Source organism: Gopherus flavomarginatus, chromosome 22, assembly GCF_025201925.1.
Source record: "Gopherus flavomarginatus isolate rGopFla2 chromosome 22, rGopFla2.mat.asm, whole genome shotgun sequence".
NCBI lineage: Eukaryota > Metazoa > Chordata > Testudines > Testudinidae > Gopherus > Gopherus flavomarginatus.
The window spans coordinates 11,052,393-11,071,972 of NC_066638.1; the positions used below are offsets into that span (position 1 = coordinate 11,052,393).

The following is a 19,580-nucleotide window of genomic DNA, read 5'->3' on the forward strand; positions in this document are numbered from 1 at the left end:
GCGAAAGGGACTTTTGGGGTAAGCGAGGAGTATGGACTCAAGGGGCCTTTTCAAAGAAATCATAAAGCAGGAGGAGCTCATGGTCTTTAATGAACGGATGCTCAGAGCAGGCGCCCCGCCTGAAAGTGACCAGATTTCTGGTCTAGTTCATACAAGCACTGCAGGTTAGATCAGTAACGGACAACACAGGAGGGCATTTTTTTTTTGTTTTGTTTTTTTGCACAATCCACAAAGCTGTACATAGTTTCCAAACCCTGGGAAGGGGGGGGGCAGGATAAAGAGAGGGCAAAAATAAAAAGTCACCCACCCACGCGTGCACACACACACACACACACACCCTGAGCTCATCACAGGCGCAGCTGGGAAAAGGATGGAGGAAGGAATACCGGTGTAGCTCACAAGTGGCAAACAAGAACTCAGACAACTCCTGGCCCCGCAACCCCCCCCCCCAAAGTCCCCCCACCAAGCAACCCCCCCTCCCCCACAAAGAGGGTGTGGTGTTTTTTTTTTAAATCTTTTTCTTCCTTTTTTTTTTTAATACAAATTTGGATCTTTGGGTGTGTCCTGCCAAAAAAATTATTATTAATAATAATAAAAATAAAACTAAAATCATTGTTGTCATAAAAAAGGCAACCAAAACCCAATGAAACCATGCGGAATTTGCACATCACAAACCACAGCAGATGTACAGAATGCAATATACAAGACACGATTTATAATAAAACAGTATATACAATAAATAGGTTATTGTTACTTTTTTTTTTTGTCAATCGATCTGTAAATAAATTTTCTCAGTGCATACTGGTGGGTTTTTGCTTCTTTCTCCTGCATATTTGCCTCTCAACAATTTTTTTTGGATTATTTATTTTTAATTTTTTTTCCGTGTGTGTGGGTTTTTTGTTTTTGATTTTTTTTGTGGTTTTTTTTTTTTTACATTTTTTTCTTTTCTTCAAAAGTATATACAATTGCTGGTTTTGTGCAGAAAAAAAAAAATAGACGTCCCTCTGCTTCCAAACAGAGGAGAGACCGGGGGCATCTTTGCTGCCAAACAGAGTGGGAGAGGAGAAGAAAGTTGCGGAGAAAGGGGACTGAGGAGAAGAGAGGCAGAGTGGCCAACCCGGGGTGGAGATCAGGTGGGCGAAAAGCGGGGCGGCGCCGTTCACTCTTCTGGCTGGGATTTCGGTGCACGCAGATGCTTTGAGAGTGGGGAACGTTCCCCATCTCCCCACGCCCCTGCCAAAAAAAGAAAAAAAAACCTGCCCAGAGTTGCCGGTGGATGCTAGACTGTGGTGTAGTGAACTCATGGCTGGGATGGGCGAGGGTGAGGTCTTCTCATTTGTTTATATAAGCTGCAAAAGACAAAACGAGAGAGGAAATTAATGGGACACACCTGCCTCCACCCGCTCACTGGTATGAAACAGACATTGATGACACACTGCTCTCACCCCGGGGCCTTGGAGGCCTCTGGGTCTGATCCAACACCCGTTGCAGTCAATGGGGGTCTTGCCACGGGGGCAGGACATGTGTTTTTGTTCAGTGTCTAGCACAACGGGGGTCAAAAGCTGCAGAAAGTATTTAGGTGCCTAAAGACGCGGCTAGGCAGGACACTATGGGGATGAGGGTGGGACAAGAACCGGTGGCGAATCACAGAAGGGCACTATGATGCCCAACTCTTCTGCAGTTTTAGGTGGCTGAACACCTTTGAAAATCCGGCCCCAGGTCCACGGCTGGGGTTCCTAGGTGCTGCGCTAGGTACGGTACATACACCGAGGCCAGGCCCGACGACGGTGCTCAGGAGTGTGAAATACCCACCCCCTGAGTTAAGCCAAGCGAACCCTCTAAACAGCACTAGAACTCTTCTGTCACCCCAGCTCCCACCTCTCGGAGCGGTGGAGCACCTCTGTGGGCGGGAGAACCCCTCCCATGGCTGTGGTCGGCATCTACCCTGAAGTGCTACAGCGTCACAACTGTGGCTATAGCATGCCCAGTGTAGACAAACCTAGAATAGGAGACAGTCCCTGCCCCCAAACCGTTTAGTCTAAATAAATCTAGCAGACAAAGGGTGGCAGGACACAGAGGTGCCAGGTGCAGGCCACACATTCTCTCTCTCTTTCGAAGGTGGGGAACTGGACACTGGTGCAAAGTCCCACAGGAAACCTCAGGCAGAGGCAGGAACTGAAGTCAGTTGCACCCTAGGCCAACGCCTGACCCGCAGGGCCCTTCTGCCTCTCTGCTGGCAGCGCTGGGCATCGTTCCAGGTCCCTGGGTGGTGCTGAACTCATCACCATGACATATACGCTCTGTGAGCCTGGCTCTGCTCTCGGTTACTCTGGCGTGAGTCAGGGGAGTCCCATGGCTGGCAGCAAGAGGGGATCAGGCCAGTATAGTGTCAGGAGAGGTGTCAGTGCAGTTCAAAGCCCGATTCGAATCCAGATTAAGGTGCTGAGGTTCTGTTAGATGAATGGGCCAGTTACAATGACCCCATCTTGCTGTGGGCTGAGAGGCAGAACCATTGAACTTTGTGGGTCATGCCGCTCATGAAAAGTCTCTCTTCCCTGCTCAGAGGTACCTGCACCTCAGGGTCAAGTTCAAACACAATCCCACCATAACCATCTGCAATCACAGTAGCATAGGATAAAAATTCCCAGGACGCTCAGCCCTCTTGGTTCAGGGCATAACCTGATGAGCTGGGGATCAGGAAGAAATGTTATTCATGGCACAGGATTGCAAAAGAGCAAACAGGATATCCATTGGCTGCTCGGCCAGTATCTATCTGCTCCCGGCCATTGTCAGAAGGGTGACTCACTAGGTAGACCAGGGGTCTGGTTTTGGTTTGACACCCGTGAGGAGCTCCAGGTTGCCCAATGCCACAGCTCCAGATGGAACCCGGCTTGTTTCAAACTGCCGTGTGTGTGCGTGTGTGTGTGTGTTTTGGCAGGTTTCTGAAGTTCAGAGGCATTTCAGCATCTAGAGCAGCAGAACCTGTTTAAGCCAGAAGGGAGCCAGGCCTGGCCCAGAGCACATGGGGAGAAGGGCAAAGATTTCCCTGCCACGCAGCACACAACTTTCTGAGATGAGCCAATGCATCTTCTCTGGAGCTGTGCTCACAGCGGGGACCTGGGTGCACGTGCAGCACGCAGTTGTCACCGTGGCACCTTTTCTGGGTGCCTTTGAGGACCAGACATGTACGGTGGGGGCAGGAGGGAATAGGTACAGCTGCTTGGCCACACACCGCAGAGTAGGGGGCCCAATGTAGGAACCAGATCTGCACTACATCCATTGTGTTAACGGATACAAGAAACGCTCCAAGGGCCAGATTCCGCTCTGGGTTACACTGATGTAAATCCAGAGTGACTCCACTGACATCAGCTGGGTTACTCCCATTGGCCCTGTGCCATCAGGCAGTCGTGCCGAGCTGGACAAAGCAAAGCAAGCTGCCTGGGAGCCTGGAGGGCCCAGCTTTGGAGGGCAGGAGACCAGGGAGCAGGAGGATCCAGAGGCATGAGAACGTGGAGGAATGCGCCGGCTTCGCCCTTCGGGTCAGCCTCTGGAGCCCATTAGGCCACCAAGGAAGGGGAACAAGGAGAGCTCAGGCCTGAGCCAAGATCAGTTGTCATAGATACGGCAGCTGAGCTGGGCTCGGCTTAGCTAATCATCTATTGAGAGCAGGCCCCGCAGGGCCAGATCCTCTGCTGGAGTAACTCGGCACAGCTCCCCTGGGTTTGCAGGACTCCACCGCCCCCAGGGGAGCTCTGCCGAGCGGTGCCCGCTGAGGGGCTGGTGGGCATGAGAGCAGCGGGAGTTTGCTCTGCAGGACGGGGCATTAACCTGAGGCTCGCCCCACTGCCTGAAGCGCCCTCCCGAACATGCAGCCAGCGATCCGCCCTGCAGAAACGCCTCCCTCTGCGCTGCTCCCCAGCCCAGGGTCAGTCTCCTTCCCTTGGAAAGGGCTGGCTTGGAAACAGGGGCACATGCCTGCCTGCTGTGGGCACGGGCCATGGTGCTGCCCCCCACCCCCGGGGAGCTAGAGATGGTGACAGTACTGCAGGCCTGGCTGTCACTCTCCCACAGGCCCCCCAGCCAGGCCCCAGAGCTTCGAACCCTCCAGCCCAAGAGACCGAGGGCTCCTGCTTCTCGACAGGGCAGGTACAGCCAGGGCAGTGGGAACGCTGACTCCATCCTGCCCTGGAGAGGCCTTGGGGATTTCTCAGAGGCACTCAGCGCCTTGCAGGATCCGCCCATGGGCATGAGAGGCTGGAGGGTCAGGAGAGCTCCGTACAGATTTTCATACCAGCTGGCCAGGCAGCACAGGCTAGAGGATAAGGCACTAGGCTGCGAGTCAGGGGAGCTTGGAGTCTAATCTTTGCTCTGCCTTGGGTACATCACTTCTCCTCTGTCCCACATACCCCTTTGTCTACCACGTCCACTGAGATTGTGAGTGCTTTGAGGCTGGGCCGGTCTCTCACTGGGGGAATGTACAGCACCTGACACAACGGGGCCTGGATCGCAGCTGGGGCCTCTTGGTGTGACTGTAATAACAAGAGCTCAGTGCCCAGCAGCTCCCACCATCCTCAGTGGGGGGAGGGATGTGAATGGGGGGAACTCCCCATTGTTCTCAGTGGGGCAGATGGGGGATTCTCAGTGGATGCTGAACACTGCTGGAAGTCGACCCATTTCATTAGGTGCCTACAGAGAAGCTGAGCGTGAAAGGTCGGACCTGAGCCCTGATTGTGCCACTCCTAAGGCAGTTCTAGCCTGTTAATTCAACATCGCTCCATTGTCGACGGAGAGCCCCTTACTGAAACTCACTGAGCAAGCGAGAAACAACCTGGCACGCAATTAGCACCCAATTACCCAGCCACTGACAGCTCTAACTGCACCCTGACTAAGGGCTGGGACTCAGCACCCAGGGGGACTCCTTCTGCAGGGCTCGGGGTCCCGCCTGCCAGGGCGAGGGGCAGGGAACAGCCAGTGGCTTCCCAGGCAGAGAGCTGGGATGGGAATGGAGGGGTCTATTGCACACACCTGGAAGGATCAACCAGGCTGAACGCAGGGAACCCAAGGCAGCGGGCTTTGACAGAGGATCCGAGTCATGGGTTCTTACCCTGAGGGGCACGGATGGGCTCATGGGCTGACAGCCAGCCTACCCTTCCTATACTGCTAGCTGGGAAGGGCTTGGGGCCAGCTCCTGGCCAGAGAGCCTCCCAGTACAGAAAGGCTGAGAAGCACTGATCTAAAGTCCTACACACAGACAGGCATTCAGACGCCCCACCCCACCCACAGCCATGCGTACACACAGACATGTATATGCACAAAGGGACACGCAGATATGGACACCCGGCCACTAATGTGTCTCTCTCCCCCACAGCCCAACATGCGTGTGCACACGCCGACACCCAAACAGGCGTGCACAACCCTATATCAGCACATGTCCCGTTTTTCACACCCACTTCTACAGGCAGCGACTCCAGCCGCATGGAGCTGACGGCTGCCCCTTTGCCTAGCGGGGGCAGCCTGCCAAGGGGGTGCAGCAGAACCTGAGTCTTCCCTCCCCGGCAGCCTGATCCGACTCCTGAAGGAGCCAACGCGAAGACTCCTGTTGACGGCAGTGGGAGCTGGATGGGACGCAGAGACGGGTGTAAATCAGGAGCGACCCTGCTGAAATCAGTGCAGGGCTGGGGGGTCAGGTGAGCGGAGACCCAAGCCCAGAGATACGGGCGGTCCCCGCAGTAGGTGGTTGCCAGTCAAACGCAGGCTGAACTGTAGAGCCCAGGAGGCATGGGGACGGCGTGTTACAGCCCTTCCTATTGACCCGATTTAAGCACAAATCCCAAACCCAGCGGCCTCCTCCACCGAACAGCCCACGCGAGCAGAGGCCTCAGGGCACAGGATCCGCTGACAGCAGCAGTCAATGATCATTGCTTCAGACAGGGCCTCCCAGCACCCAGACCCACAGGACACCTGGCCAAGTAGGGGTGACGGGGGAGAATCCCTCCCACAGCCCCGGCGTGAGCAGTTTATGGCCTTGGTGAGAGTCGCCTGCCCTCCCATCAGCACTGACGGTATCACTGCAGGTGCTGCTATTCACCGCATTATCCAGCCCCAGTTCACAGATCCACCTCCCCGAAACTCCACCCCTAGGACAGCATCACGGGGAGAGTGTTGTTAACCTGGCATTGGGCCAGTCACTGTAAGCCCCCCCTTTTCCCAGTACACCCCAGGAGGGTCAGATCCGGGGTGAGGACTGCCTGCTGCACGGGGGAGAGTTGGAGGGAAAGGGCTCCTTGCCCCCTCTCACCCCACCCCTGCACAGAGGGCGAGGAAGCCTGAACCCAGCCTTTACGTCCGTGCCTGGAGATGCACGTGTCCGTGCCTCTACCAGCCTCACCATGAAAAGGGACTGGGAACATTTCACGTGCCCCGCTGGGGGCGAAGGCTGCTCAACCTCCCCAAACACGGCCCAGTCAGGCCACACTGAAATCCGGGCAGGTGTGCTAGGATCGTCCATCTCATCAGCCCCACGGCGGTTGCGGGGGCACTAGTCAGGAAAGGGCGATGGGAGAGGAGAGCTGGGGGGAAGGAGACAGAGCAGAGCAAGAGGAATGCAGGGTAGCTCAGATTCAGTCTCAGATACGCAGGGCCAGACCCTGCCCGGCTGCCGAGATGCCCACAAGCGCAAGCGAGGGGAAAATCTAGCTCCTAGTTCCATGAGTGAGACACGAACACAGACCTGGGGAGCACGTGAGTGGCACCTAGGGTGACCAGACAGCAAGTGTGAAAAATCGGGACGGGGGGGGGGTAATAGGAGCCTATGTAAGAAAAAGACCCAAAAATCAGAACTGTCCCTATAAAATTGGGACCTCTGATCACCCTAGCGGCAGCGTCCTCACTGCACTGGGGCTCACGCCAAACCCTAGGAGCCTGTCCACTGATCTCGGTGGGCTGTGGCTCAGAGCTGTGGTGCTGGGACCCCCTCTGCTGCCCTACGGGGTGTCTGACTTGTCCCCCAGCGCAGGAAGGATCAACACCACGCCAGAGTCTGCGGGGGCCCTTCCTCCAGGGCACAGCTTTATTCTTCCACTACTAAACTCACAGAGTAACTCAACCGACAGCCTTCCCCTGATCCACACTGGCTGCGGTACGCAGAGGCCTTCCCCTTTCCACCCACAGCTCAGCTCCCCAATCAATGGAGTCCTCTGCAGCAATCGCCAACCTGAGCCGGCTCTGATCCAGCCCCCCAAGATTCATCAGAGAAGGGGACGACCCCTAACACCCACAGCCATCAACTCCCGGAAGCGGGTCTGGGGGGCAGGGGAGGGGAAATCCTGCTCAGTTACTTACCAGGCAATAGGTGTGTTTCCGGGATCCACTGGTGAAGTTTTTAATATATATATATTTGGCTCTCCAAAAAAAATAAAAAAAAATCAAGCAACAAAAATACCCCCAAAAACAAACACACTGGGGAACAAAAAATGAACAAAACCCTCCAAAACGGCAAACGTGGCAGAAGAGGGGACGTAGCCAAGTCCTCGGTCGGCAGCTGTAAGTTTTTCCTTCGAGTTCACAGATCTCATTTATTTTTGTAGAAAAACCAATCAAACCAACCAACAAAAAATCCCAGCCCCCCCCAGCCCCTCCCGTTGCCGTCTCGAGTTCTGTTCCGCTGCCTTCCCTCTGTCGGCTCACACACATGCAGGCGGGGGCGGGAAGGAGGCGGCTGCTGTCCGATTGTCTTTCTGCTAGAGGCTGTGGAGCGGGAGGTGTGTGTGTGGGGGGACACAACAACACGGCTTGGTCCAAAAATCACAGCCACGTTGTTCAGAGACGGAGTGAGTTCTTATTTAAAAAAAAACCAGGGGGCTTCTCTCTTCCTCTTCTCTGCTTTCTTTCTTTTTTTTTCTTTTTTTCTTTTTTTTTTAGAAAAGCAAACAAACAAACAGTTCTCGATCTCAGTTAAATACAGAACTTGAAAAGTGTTCCAGAAAAAGTGCTGGCTAAATTAGCTCTGAAAAAGAAAGAGACGGAAGAGTGGGGTGAGAAAAGGCCAAGACAAACCCAGCCTATTCCCTTGGAGATTACGGTCACCCCTAGATGGCTCAGTAGAGATCAGACCCCACTGTGCTTGGTGCTGTACATACACGTGGTAAGACACAGGCCCTGCTCCAAAGAGCTTGCAGTTTTAATAGCAACCCAGACAACGGGCCCGATTCTTGTTTACACTAAGGCCCCTTTACACGGCATTGGGAGCGTAAAGAGGCCGTAAAGTCCATGGGAAAGTGACTTGCTGTTTCAGAGCAGTATAAAGAGGCCAGAGTATAAAGGAGAATCAGGTTCACAGGGTGGGAGAAATGAAAGACGAACAACCCCGTTTTATGCTGAGAAAGACTGGGACAGTGACATAAGTGGCCTGTTTTGCAAACGAGCTCAGAACTCTTTGGAAAATCTGGCTCCAGGCGGCACGCTAAGAGCTGGGCATTTCGGGAGATCCAGGCCTTATTCATGTGCTAAATGGGAGCTAAGTGACATGCCCAAGGCCACCCAGGGTGTCTGTGGCACAGCCAGCTCTCCCAGGGCCCACAAAGACAGACCTTCCCCTCTCCCTCTGGCTTTCCCCTGGCTTCAGTGGAGTTACTCCTGATTTACACCTGCGTGTGTGTGGGGAGAGAGGCAGCAGCTCCCTGTTCCAAACCATCTCACTCCCCTGAGAGGGGACACATCCCAGCCCACACGCCATCCAATCTTACCCTCAGTTAGTTTATACCCGTGAAGGGCAACTGAAGCCAATGGGCCTTTTGCACCAACCTGGGCTGTACCCCTTGCCATCCTGGGCCCTGCCCATCAAGCCTATATAGTCTGGATTCCACCGACTGGTCAATAACCTCCCATGTCCTGCCTCTGGCTGATCTAATGACAAACCATCCCTATCAATGCCTCTCAGCCCTCTTGCAATGCTCTGCATGGGAAGCAATGCCCTCCGGCCCCTGCAGCTGTCAGGAAGTGAGAGGCTGGGTGATCTCTATTGCGAATAGGGCATGGAGTACAGTCTGGGTGCAAACAGACTCGCTGGGAAAGGGATCAAATAGCCCTGGGGGAGGTGGGGGGAACAGGGAGCTCTCCAAGCCCTCTGTGGCTTGGTGCCATGGAAACCCTGGGCCTGGGCTTAAGCTTTGACCACTGCTTGGGATGTTTAGGCAAATCCTGTGTCTGGAGATGTAGCGGGAGCAGGTGCAAAGTGGGGCAGGGCTCTCCTCCCTGCCGCGGCCCGCACAGGATCCTCAGACCTACTCAGCAGAGCCCGGAGGAACCGGACAGTTCTCACACACTGCAGACAAACCCACAGTCCCTCCTAGCAAGACCAGCTACAGAGCGTGGCTGAACTGGAATCTGGTAGCCATCGGCCAGCGAGGATATCTGGCTCCTGACAGCATCCTGCCTTCAAGTCTGGGGATCAGGATTTCCCACGGAAGATAGCACCACCGCAGCTGGAAGGGTGTCCTGGGGCTCGTGCTTAGCCGCTGGCTGGCAAATCCAGGGGGCAAGATGCCCAGGTCCCAGTTACAGAAAGGTGAGACTAGCCCAAGAAGCAGCCAGTTATGTTCTGAAACCTCTAGGGCACCGTCAATGCTGGATATACAGCCCTCTCCCTGCACCCTGACCCTCCAGGGACAGGTCTCCTCTACGTACTGCAGCTAGACGCACAGAGACTCTAGCATCAGGGTGTCACCTCCCGAACTGGGTGACGCGAGAGCTCCTGTGCACGTGTGTGGGCAGACACGTGAACATGTGAGAAGCACCGGTTCCCCTCCGGGTATTCTCACGGGACCCCGAGCCTCTCACCTGAGACTTGCTGGGGGATCCGCTCCCCAGCCCAAGCTGAGCTCACACCCCAACCCATCAATTCATTGCCCCCTCCTTGTCCCGGGGGGCTTCCCCCTCTTTTCCTCCCCCTCCCGCTTTATCCTCCAAGATTAACCATGCCCTCCCAACGTGGCGGCCCAGGCCTGCGTCCCTGGGTGTTAGGGGCCAAGTTCGGTGCCTCCCCTCCCTCCGAGCCCCTCCCCGCCCCAGAACCTACCCTGTAACAAAACCTCGTTGTCCGGTTGGCACTTTAGATGACACTACAATGAGGTGACTGTAAAAGTGTCCTCGGGGTGTTGCTCTACCATTGGACCCAAAAACCCGCTCTTCTGGGCCGCAGCCATGATGGGATGCCCTTGGGGCGGGAAGCTCGGGTACCTGTAGTTGTCCTGCAGCTGCAGCATAGAGTCTCTCGGTACTGGGGAGATATTCAAGTCATTCATCAAGGGGCAAGCATACGCCCCCCGGTGGTGAGCCCTGGCCATCTCGAGGGGCTCCTTCTCGCCCTTGGAGGTGTTGGGGTTGCTCAGATGGGGGTTGAGGCAGGAGGCGTCAGCCCTCCCCATGAAGTCCACCAGCAGGCTGGCCCCAGGTTTGTTCTCGTAGGGGGGGCTCCGGGTGCTGGAGTTGGGCGAGTACCAGTAGCTAGGGTTTTTGCAGCTGGGGGAGTCGTAGAGGGGCTGAGGCATGGGGAGGTCTCGGCAGGCCATGTGCGCAGGGTGGGGCAGGCCGCTCCCTGGCATGCTGTGCTTGAGTGATTCACAGGCTGGCAGCTTGCGGATGTCGCTCGGCCGCAGATCCTCCTTGAAGGCCAGGGTCGGGGAGCAGTTGGGCGAGAAGGCTTTCTGCAAGCTGGCTTCGAACACAGTCTGCTGGGCCGGGGCGGCCAGCTGGTGCGGCAGGGCGGGGAAGTGTTTGCTCTCCAAGTCCGTCTGGCCCAGGCCGGGGGAATCGCTCTGAAAGCCTTGGACGAAGGTCCCGTCGGAAGGGGTGGAGGGGTTCATGGAGTAGGGCCCAGCGTAGTCGCCCGGCTCTCGCTCGCCGAGCCCGAAGCCCCGGGACTGGGAGGGGAGTGGGGACATGCTGCTGTCGCCGCTGTAATAATCCAGCCCCAAGTCTGTGCTCTCTTGAAACAGCGCGTTGACCTGCTGGGCTTTGGTGGGGAACTTGGCCTTCCCTGTGCCCCGCTCCTTCTTGGAGGCGCAGGCCCCTCGGGAGCCCCGCGGTTGCCTGGGCCCTGTGCTCCTCTTGGAGGGATACACCGAGGAGGAGGAAGAAGAGGAAGAGAAGTTCAGATGGGAGGCGTCAAACATGTCCACCTTCTTTCGCCTTCCCCGCCCGGGCTTGGAGCTGCTTTGGAACAGGACGCTCTGATTCCAGTTGTAACCCGGGGCCGAGGAGGCCTCGTTCCAGTCCATCATGAGCTTCTCCAGGCTGGACAGGCTGGACTGGCCTTCGCTGGACGAGGCCTCGCTGTTGGCCCGCCTGTACCCGGCCGGCTGGTTGAACTGGGTGCTGTCGGAGGAGGACTCAGAAAAGGTCTCCGAGACCGTCTGCTGCTTGGCTTTCTGGGGGGTGTAGTTGGAGATGTCCAGGATGACGTTGGGTTCGTTGATGTGGCACTCGAAGCCCGGGTTATAGAGCTGGCTGAAGGCCTCGGAGCTCCAATCCAGGCCCCCGTAGCCTTGTCGGAAAGTCCACTGGGCAGCGCTGGGGAACTGTCGGCAGTTCTCGGACGAGGGCTGGAAAGCAGCGGAACCTTTGGGGACCATGTAGCCGCCAGGGGACACGGTGCTGGCCCGGCTGTCGCACCTTAGGGGTGTGTGCGAGGAGCTGGAGAACTGGCCCGGCTCGGAGCTGGTGAAGAAGGAGGCCTTGCTGAGCGGCAAGCTGGGCCCCACTGTCTGCTGGGTGTAGCCGGCGCTGTGGGCGCTGCTGGGGGACGAAGGGAGGCTGTTCCCACTGCCGTAGGCGAAGCTGCAGTCCTTGTTGTTGGGACAGTCTTGGGCAGCGGGGTACTGCTTTCCTGGCTGGAACACGCTGGAGGGCGTCACGCTCTGCCCCGAGCCGTAGCTACCGTACTGGGCATAGCTGGTGGTGGCGGTGGGGTGAGCAGTGGGCGACCTGGAGACGGCCGAGGGCGGCACCAGCTTCTGGAAAGCGTCGGCCCCGCGGCAATCTGAGGCGGCCTGGGAGACCACATAGCCGGCTGCCCGGCTGTGGGAGAAGGACTGCCGGCTTGGCATGACTGCATGGAAGGGTGCCTCGGTGGTGGCAGCAGCAGCGGGCGTGACTTTGGCGCTCCTGCCAGGGTAGGAGGCCAGGCCCCGCTGGCTGGGCATGGTGTTGGGCGGGGCCGTGTAGGTGGCTGAGGACTTCCGTGACTCGGACCGCGAGGCTGAAAGGGCAAAGTCCAGAAGGTCCGAGGAGTCGTCCGAGTCCAGCAGGGAGCGGAAGTAGCCGGTGAAGAGGTTGTGCCTCTCCTGGCTGACCTCCGTCTGGGAGGATGGGTTGCTCCCGGTGAAGAATCCGGCCCGGCTGGAACAGCTGGACTCCAGCGCCGACGAGTGGAATGCCCGGGACTCTGCCCCTTGGTAGCTGCAGTTCCTGCTAGCCTGGCTGGAGAGGTGGCTGTGGTGGGGCGCCCATGGGCTCCCCTTGTCCCCGGCCCACTCCGAGGTGCCGTCACTGAAGTTCTGGCTGGGGTTCTGCTCTGGAAAGAGCACCCCATTCTTGCGAGCCCGCCTCTTCCGCTTGGGCTTCCCCACGGAATCCGGCTCTGGCCGGCCCCTCTTACGAGGGTGGACGGGGTCAGCGTGCACGGCGGCAGGGGCCTTCTTCTTCTTCCCGATGCCCTCGAAGAAGTCGCTGAAGGAACAGCGGGATGAGCGGGCGGCATGGCCCCCTCCCCGACCGCCAAAGCCGCCCGCCTTGCCCCCGCGCCGGCGGAAGCCCTGCACCCTGTGCAGGAAGTGGGAGATGCTCTGCGTGTCAGGGGCCTGGTGGATGGACTCGGGCTCACTGGGGGTCCAGCAGCGTGGTGGGGAGCAGCGCCCTGAGCACTGGCTCTGCCGGTTCAGGAAGGCCAGCTTGGCTAGCACATCCGAGTAGTCGGCCTTGCTGTCGTTGGTGTCGGCGATGTAGGAGGGCTGGGGCGAGGCCAGCTTCTGCTTCCTCCTCCTCCTCTTCTTCACCTCCGGGGTGGGCTCCTTGGGCTTGCCTGGCCCCAGCAGCAGGTTTTTGGGGGGCCGCCCCCGTTTGCGCTTCAGGATGATGGGCATCTCCCCCGGGGGGAAGACCACCACCACATTGCGGCCGTTGTTCTTCATCTTCAGCAGCGGGGTGGGCTCCATGGAGGTGCGGGCCGTCAGCTCCTTGCCCTCCACGCTCAGGTTGCTGCTGAGGGAGGAGACCTTGTAGGTGGTCTTGTTCCTCCTCCCCAAGGAGACGGGGATCTTGGCCATCTTCACCACCATCTTGCGCACTCCGCGGCATTTGCCCTTCTTGGCCTGCAGGGCTGCCTTCTGGATGTCGTCGGCCTCCAGGGCGGGAGCTGCCAGCAGGATGGAGACGCTGGGCTCGGCTGGCCCCGCCACTACCTCTGCTGGCATGGCCAGGGGAAGGACTCGGCTCTCCGCAGAGACCTCCGCCCTCCGGCCCCGCCCCGCCCGCCGCCGGCGACCGAGCATCTTTGGTTTGTCTGTTCTGCGCAGCGCGTATTTCCGGTGGTCGTCCCCACCCCGCCCCATGCCCCGCCCCGCGCAGGAACCCCGCTTCATCACCTCTCCCAGCCGGCAGCTACCGAGGCGGGGGTGGAGCGGATGGGACCCCAGGGGCTCAGCTGCCATGAGCTGGGGCTGCGGCTCCAGCAACTTGGGCAGGGGCCCTAGGGACGGATTGTCCAGTAACTGGGCCTCGGGATCAAGCAGCTGGGCTTGGGAGTCTAAGAGCTGGGGATCCAATGATTCGGGCAGAGTATCCAGGGCCTGGAGTCCCAGAGGCTCAGACAGGGGCTCCAGGGACTGGAGCTCCAGAGACTCCGACAAGGGCTCTAGAGACTGGAGCTCCAGAGACTCGGACAAGGGCTCTAGAGACTGGAGCCCCAGTGACTCTGGCAGCGGCTCTAGACTCTGCAGCTCCAGGGACTCGGGCAGGGGCTCCAGAGTCTGGGCATCTAGGAGCCGAGGCTGGGACTCAAGAGATTGAGAATCTAGTAACTGGGACTGGGAATCGAGCTCCTGGGCTGATAGCAACTGGGGCTGGGGCTCCAGAGACTGAGACTCCAGCAGCTGGGCTCCTGGACAGCCCAGCGAGGCCAGTTCACTCAGTATATCTGCGTCAGCCAGCTCCGAGTAATCCGTGGGGTCTGGCTCGGAGCAGCTGGCTTCGTCCGGGTTGCCGGGTGGCTTTGAGGCCGGGGCAGCGCTGCTCTGGCATCCTGGTACCTGGGGACTTTCCCTGCCTCCTTCCATCTCCTTCTCAGAGGGGGCAGGGTGAGTCTGCCTGGGCGGCTCGGGTTTGGCGTTGCACTGTGCCACCCTCTCCTCCGGGCTGCGAATGCTGTTGGCCAGCGTGGCTGAGGAGAAGAAGCTGTACTGGAGATCTCGGTCCCCGGTGCTGGCCAGCGTCCGGCTCTCCTCGCTGGGGGCTGGGTGGCTGTTGAGCCGCAGGCTGCCGCAGTCCAGGTGGACACCGCTGTTCTTCAGGTCCTCAGAGAGCCGGTTGAGGTCCTTCATGATGTCGATCAGCTGCACCACCGGGTGGAGGTTGATTTGCCCGTTGCCACACTTGCTCTTCAGCAGCAAGACGATGTTGTCGACGTTACAGCGGCCGGAGGCCAACGTCGCATTGGAGAAGGTCTTGGGGGCGCGGTCGTGGGTGGCTGTCTCATCCAGGCCCCCCACCAGGATCCGGGGGTCGCTGGCGCAGCCCAGAGCGTTGGCCGAGGAGAAGTCCTCTCCCTTGGTGGTACCAAGGGCGTGGAGGCTCTGGCACCTGTCAGCCGGGTCCCCATGGAGCAGTGAGCTGGACTGGTGCTCCCGGCCCAGCGCCGGGCAAGAACCCTCAGGGAAGCTCAGCACGCTACAGGATAAGGCCTTCTCTGCCGGGCACGCTGCCGGCCTCTGCCCAGGATGGCCTGCCTGGTAGAACTTGGGCTCGCGGACGTAGTCAGGTGAGCTGCGGATGGCACCAGACGTTACCACTGGGCCTGGGGGCTTCACGCGCATCCTGAACTCCTCCTCCCCCGGGTGCCTCTTGGTGGAACAGTTGCTGACATGGGTGTCGGGGAAGCCGATGCATGGACCTGAAACAGGCAGAGAAGCAAAGTCAGGCTCTTAATGCGGGGCAGGGCAGCGCTGGGCCAGCTAGCTTGGCACCCTGCGGGCTTCCACGGGAGGGGTGAATGCTCCATAAAGCACGGTACAGCAATGTCTCCTGAGGAGGGCTGGAAGGGATGGACTCGGTACACCTAGACTGTCCCTGCCGGTGTTTGTCCACCCTGTTCTTAAAAACCTTAGAAAACGGGGATTCCACAAGCGCCCTAAGGATCCTGCTCTAGAGCTGAACCCCCTGAGAGCTGGAAAGCTTCTCCTGCTAGCTAAGCCACAGCCCATCACAAACACAATGCTGTGATACCCCCCATCCCTCCCCGACACAGAAGCCACAGCTGATGCCCACTAGCAAAATCCCTCCCGCCAGCCCCAGCGGAAGCCTGCCAGGGCCGGACCCCTACCCCCCTCTATGGCAGCTTCCCAGGAATCCCTGGGGACCCCTTACTCACAGAGCTCCCTGCCCCAGCCTCGTTACGGGGTCAGCACTGAAAGCCCCTCTAGGGAGAGCCCACCCGTGGGGCAGGGGAACGGGAGTTGCTGGGAATTGTTCACAAGGGTGAGGCCGCCGATACCCAAACTGCCCCCCAGCCAGTCCTGCGGCTGCCCCACAGTCCCCCTTGCAGGGCCTGGGCCGGGTGAAAGGCCCCAGGAATGGCACTTACCCTCGGCCTTGCTGCTCCGGCTGTTACACTTGAGTTCTCTGCAAAGGGAAGAGAAGAGGCGTTTAGCTCGGAGAGGGGGCCTTCCCTGCACAGCCTAGAGCTTAGATTCATCTCCTCCAGCCCTGTGTCCGCATCCCCCACCCGACTTCTCTCCCTCACCCTGGGCTGGGGCTGACTCTGGACAGCTAACTCACTCCGAGCTCCCCCGGCAGGCACAGCCTGTAGATTTCTAATGTGCCCATCACCGTGGTATCAGGGCCATGGTAAGAACTCCACAGCAGGGGCTGCTCCCATGGAAACCAGCCTGGCTTGCATGTGCTATGGCATGGGCTGGATTTGGCCCAAAGCTCTAGCACCGAGGCAAGGATTGAAGGCATCTCGCTAACGTTTTCGTTCGAAGCAGGCTGACCCCTGCCTGGCCCCCAAGGGGGACGTGCCCTTCTGCTGCGATCAAGCAGGGTAAAACCAACACAGGAGCATGGGATTTGGAGCTCCGTCTGCTCCTTTCAAACAGGTAATGCCCCTGACCTGTGCCTGGCCTTGCACGCCTGAGCTACGGGCTGGCCTTGCATGCCTGAGCTATGGGCTGGGGATCTGCCTTGGGCCTTGCAACCCTGAGCTACAGGCTGGGGATCTGCCTTGGGCCTTGCACGCCTGAGCTAGGGGCTGGGACTTGCACGCCTGAGCTACAGGCTGGGGATCTGCCTCGGGCCTCGCACACCTGAGCTAGGGGCTGGGCCTTGCACGCCTGAGGGACGGGCTGGGGATCTGCCTCGGGCCTCGCATGCCTGAGCTAGGGGTTGGGCCTTGCACACCTGAGATACGGGCTGAGGATCTGCCTCGGGCCTCGCACGCCTGAGCTACAGGATGGGGATGTATCTTGGGCTTTGCACGCCTGAGCTACGGGCTGGGGATCTGCCTCGGGCATCGCATGCCTGAGCTACAGGCTGGGGATATGCATAGGGCTTTGCACGCCTGAGCTACGGGCTGGCCTCGCATGCCTGAGCTACGGGCTGGGGATGTGCCTTGGGCTTTGTACACCTGAGCTATGGGCTGGGCCTCGCACGCCTCAGCTATGGGCTGGGCCTCGCACGCCTGAGCTATAGGCTGGGGATTTGCCTCAGGCCTCGCACGCCTGAGCTAGGGGCTGGGGATGTGCCTCGGGCTTTGCACGCCTGAGCTAGGGGCTGGGGATGTGCCTCGGGCTTTGCACGCCTGAGCTAGGGGCTGGGGATGTGCCTCGGGCTTTGCACGCCTGAGCTAGGGGCTGGGGATGTGCCTCGGGCTTTGCACGCCTGAGCTAGGGGCTGGGGATGTGCCTCGGGCTTTGCACACCTGAGCTATGGGCTGGGCCTCGCATCCCTGAGCTATGGGCTGGGCCTTGCACGTCTGAGCTATAGGCTGGGAATCTGCTCTGGGCCTTGTACACCTGCCCTTAGGCTGGGGATCTGCCTCGGGCTGGGATGCTGCTCCTGGGCTTTGTGCACCTGCTCCACAGTCCCTGGACCTTCTGCACATTTTCCAGCCTGCTCCTTCAGCCTCCTGCTCCCTTTGCACCAGGCGCAGAGTGCCAAGCAGCCCACACCAAGGGAAAACGCTTTGCAGATGTACCACCGCTAGGTGTCCCCTGTGAGCTACAGATCCTCCTCCAAGTGTTGATGCATATTAACCAGCTAAGCCCTGTGCACTCCTGGATTCCTTCCCCACTGCCCCCTCCCCTTCCCCGTCAGCAGAGCTGCTCCCACCTACTGCTTAAAGTTTGCAACCTGCGCTCCTTGTGGCCTGAGAGAAAGCCCCTTTGTGCCCAGCCAGCCAGCCCTTTCCTTTCACCCAGTCGCCTGGAGAAGCAAGCACCTGGCACTATGCTTTGGAAATGGATCCATTGCAGCCTGGTCGTCCCCTCCCCCGGTCCCGGGTCTGCAAGGAAGGAAGGAAGGGGACGAGAGAAAGAAAAGTTCTTTGTTCCCAGCGTTTCCCGAGGATGGATGGGCCCGGAGTGGGGACGCCCCAGGCCCCATCTCCCCCGCACCCTGCAGGCAGTGAGGGGCTCTTCGGGGAACATGGCTTCATTTATCCTTCCACAGCAGAGAGGGCCGGGGTCTGGCACCTGGCGGTCAGGCTGGGGACCCTCGTCAGCAGCCCGAGGCGAGGAGACCCCCATGTAATGTCCCCCATCTTGATGGGCGCTCACCCCCAACACCGAGCAAATCTCCACCCCTACACCCATCACTTGGCCCCTCTGGATGGCAGGAACCCAGCCCTCTCACAGAGCCAAACTCTTCCTGGGGGTTGACCCCGTTCCCTGTACGTAGACGCTTCAGGGTTCTCCTGTCGCTGTGGTCAATCCACCTCCCCGAGAGGCAGTCGCTAGGTGAACGGACGATCCCTTCCGCCCGCTCAGCCCCGTCAGGGCCACGGCGCTCCATCTCACAGGGCGGGGGATTTTTCGCAGCCTAGTTGCCCTGCATTTTAGGTGTGCGACCAGGCCTGCGGTGAGCCACTCCTCCGGAGCCGCATGCTGCCAGGACCGATAGCACCTAGGGAAGCAGGAGGCTCCCCCGTTCGGCCCAGTGGGGCGTGAACGCCAGCACTATTAAACAGGCAGCAAACACCCCCCACGCCAGGGCTGCAGCAGGGGGGCTGGGGTGGGACCCAGCAGGGACGCAGGCTGCTCTCAGACTGGGCCCAGCTTTAAACAGGCTAAATAACAAGGAGCTGCTGGCTCCCCCACAAGCTCCCCATGAGGCAGGAGTCTTTCCCCCCCTCCTGCCAGCAGCACCAAACAAAACCCATTTGCAAGGCAGCAGGAGAGGGGGAGGGGTTGGGCCACCCCTCCCCCACCCTTGTCACAGCGGTGCAAGGTAAATCAGGGAGGGGTGGGCATGGGAGGGCACTCAGCATCCTTCCCCACAGGCTGGAGCTCCACTGGAGGCTAGGACGCCTGAGGGTCAACATCTGCCCCCTCCTGCCAGGCCTCGTCCCCCTTTGCACTCCTCCTTCTTGCACCCTGTTTAGCGTTCCTCCCGCCCCGCCTTACTGCCCCCTCCCTAGCTCCCCCCCCCATGGTTTTCAATGGCTCCTGCCCTGCTCCGAATCCCTTCCACCCCCGAAGCCCCTCCGCCCCGGCGCTGCTCATGGAAAGTTGCTGCAGCAGGAAGTGACCTCAGCTTTTTGGCAGGCCATGCTGGGCACTGCCGTGAGCCCGGCCGGGCGCTGCGCCATCCAGCACCCTCTGCGGACCAGGACAGAAGGCCCCCGTCTCCGCCAGCTTGGGCATTTCAGCCCCACCACGTGTCCCTCCTTTTTCAGCGTTGCCCGCCCCGCGGCTCGGATCAGGATCCTGGCTTCTGGGGCCTGCCTTTCACACACCGGCAGGGGCCCTGGCTCCCCTTCCTCTCCCGCCCCCTCCCCCTGAGAACACCCGGTGCTTAGGGCTGCCGTTTCCAGGCAACGCTTGGCCAGATGTGGAGTGAGAAGGGTCAGGATCCCATGGAAAAGCACCAGCGCCAGCAGGGATCAAACGCAGCGACGCTGTTGTTATGTGCGGGGCGGGAGGAGAGGCGGGACGGGCCAGCGGCTGCAGCAGGAGGGAACGGGGACACCAGGAGACCCGAGTTCGGACCTTGGGCCAGTCACTTCACTGCCCTATGCCTCAATTTCCCCTCTCAGTTAATGCTACTGACCAACCTCCCTGGGGCAGAACTGCCACGGACAGAGGATGCAGTGC

General features: G+C 59.3%; 1 protein-coding gene across 8 annotated transcripts in view; it reads right to left on the bottom strand.

Annotated features, from left to right (window-relative positions):
- Positions 1 to 562: 562 nt before the first annotated feature.
- Positions 563 to 19,580, bottom strand: part of AHDC1 (AT-hook DNA binding motif containing 1) — a 109,964-nt gene continuing 90,946 nt past the window's right edge. For 6 of the 8 annotated variants that reach the window (XM_050931993.1, XM_050931992.1, XM_050931996.1 and 3 more), the window contains 4 exons: positions 15,854 to 15,891; positions 10,076 to 15,163; positions 7,342 to 8,005; positions 563 to 1,349 (listed from right to left, as the gene is read on the bottom strand). In XM_050931993.1, coding sequence (XP_050787950.1) covers positions 10,119 to 15,163; positions 15,854 to 15,891 — 5,083 coding nt within the window. In that variant the 3' untranslated portion in view covers positions 563 to 1,349; positions 7,342 to 8,005; positions 10,076 to 10,118. Of the gene's footprint in view, positions 1,350 to 7,341; positions 8,006 to 10,075; positions 15,164 to 15,853; positions 15,892 to 17,707; positions 17,755 to 19,580 lie in introns of those variants that run through there. The other 2 variants (XM_050931995.1, XM_050931994.1) reach the window with 2 other exon arrangements.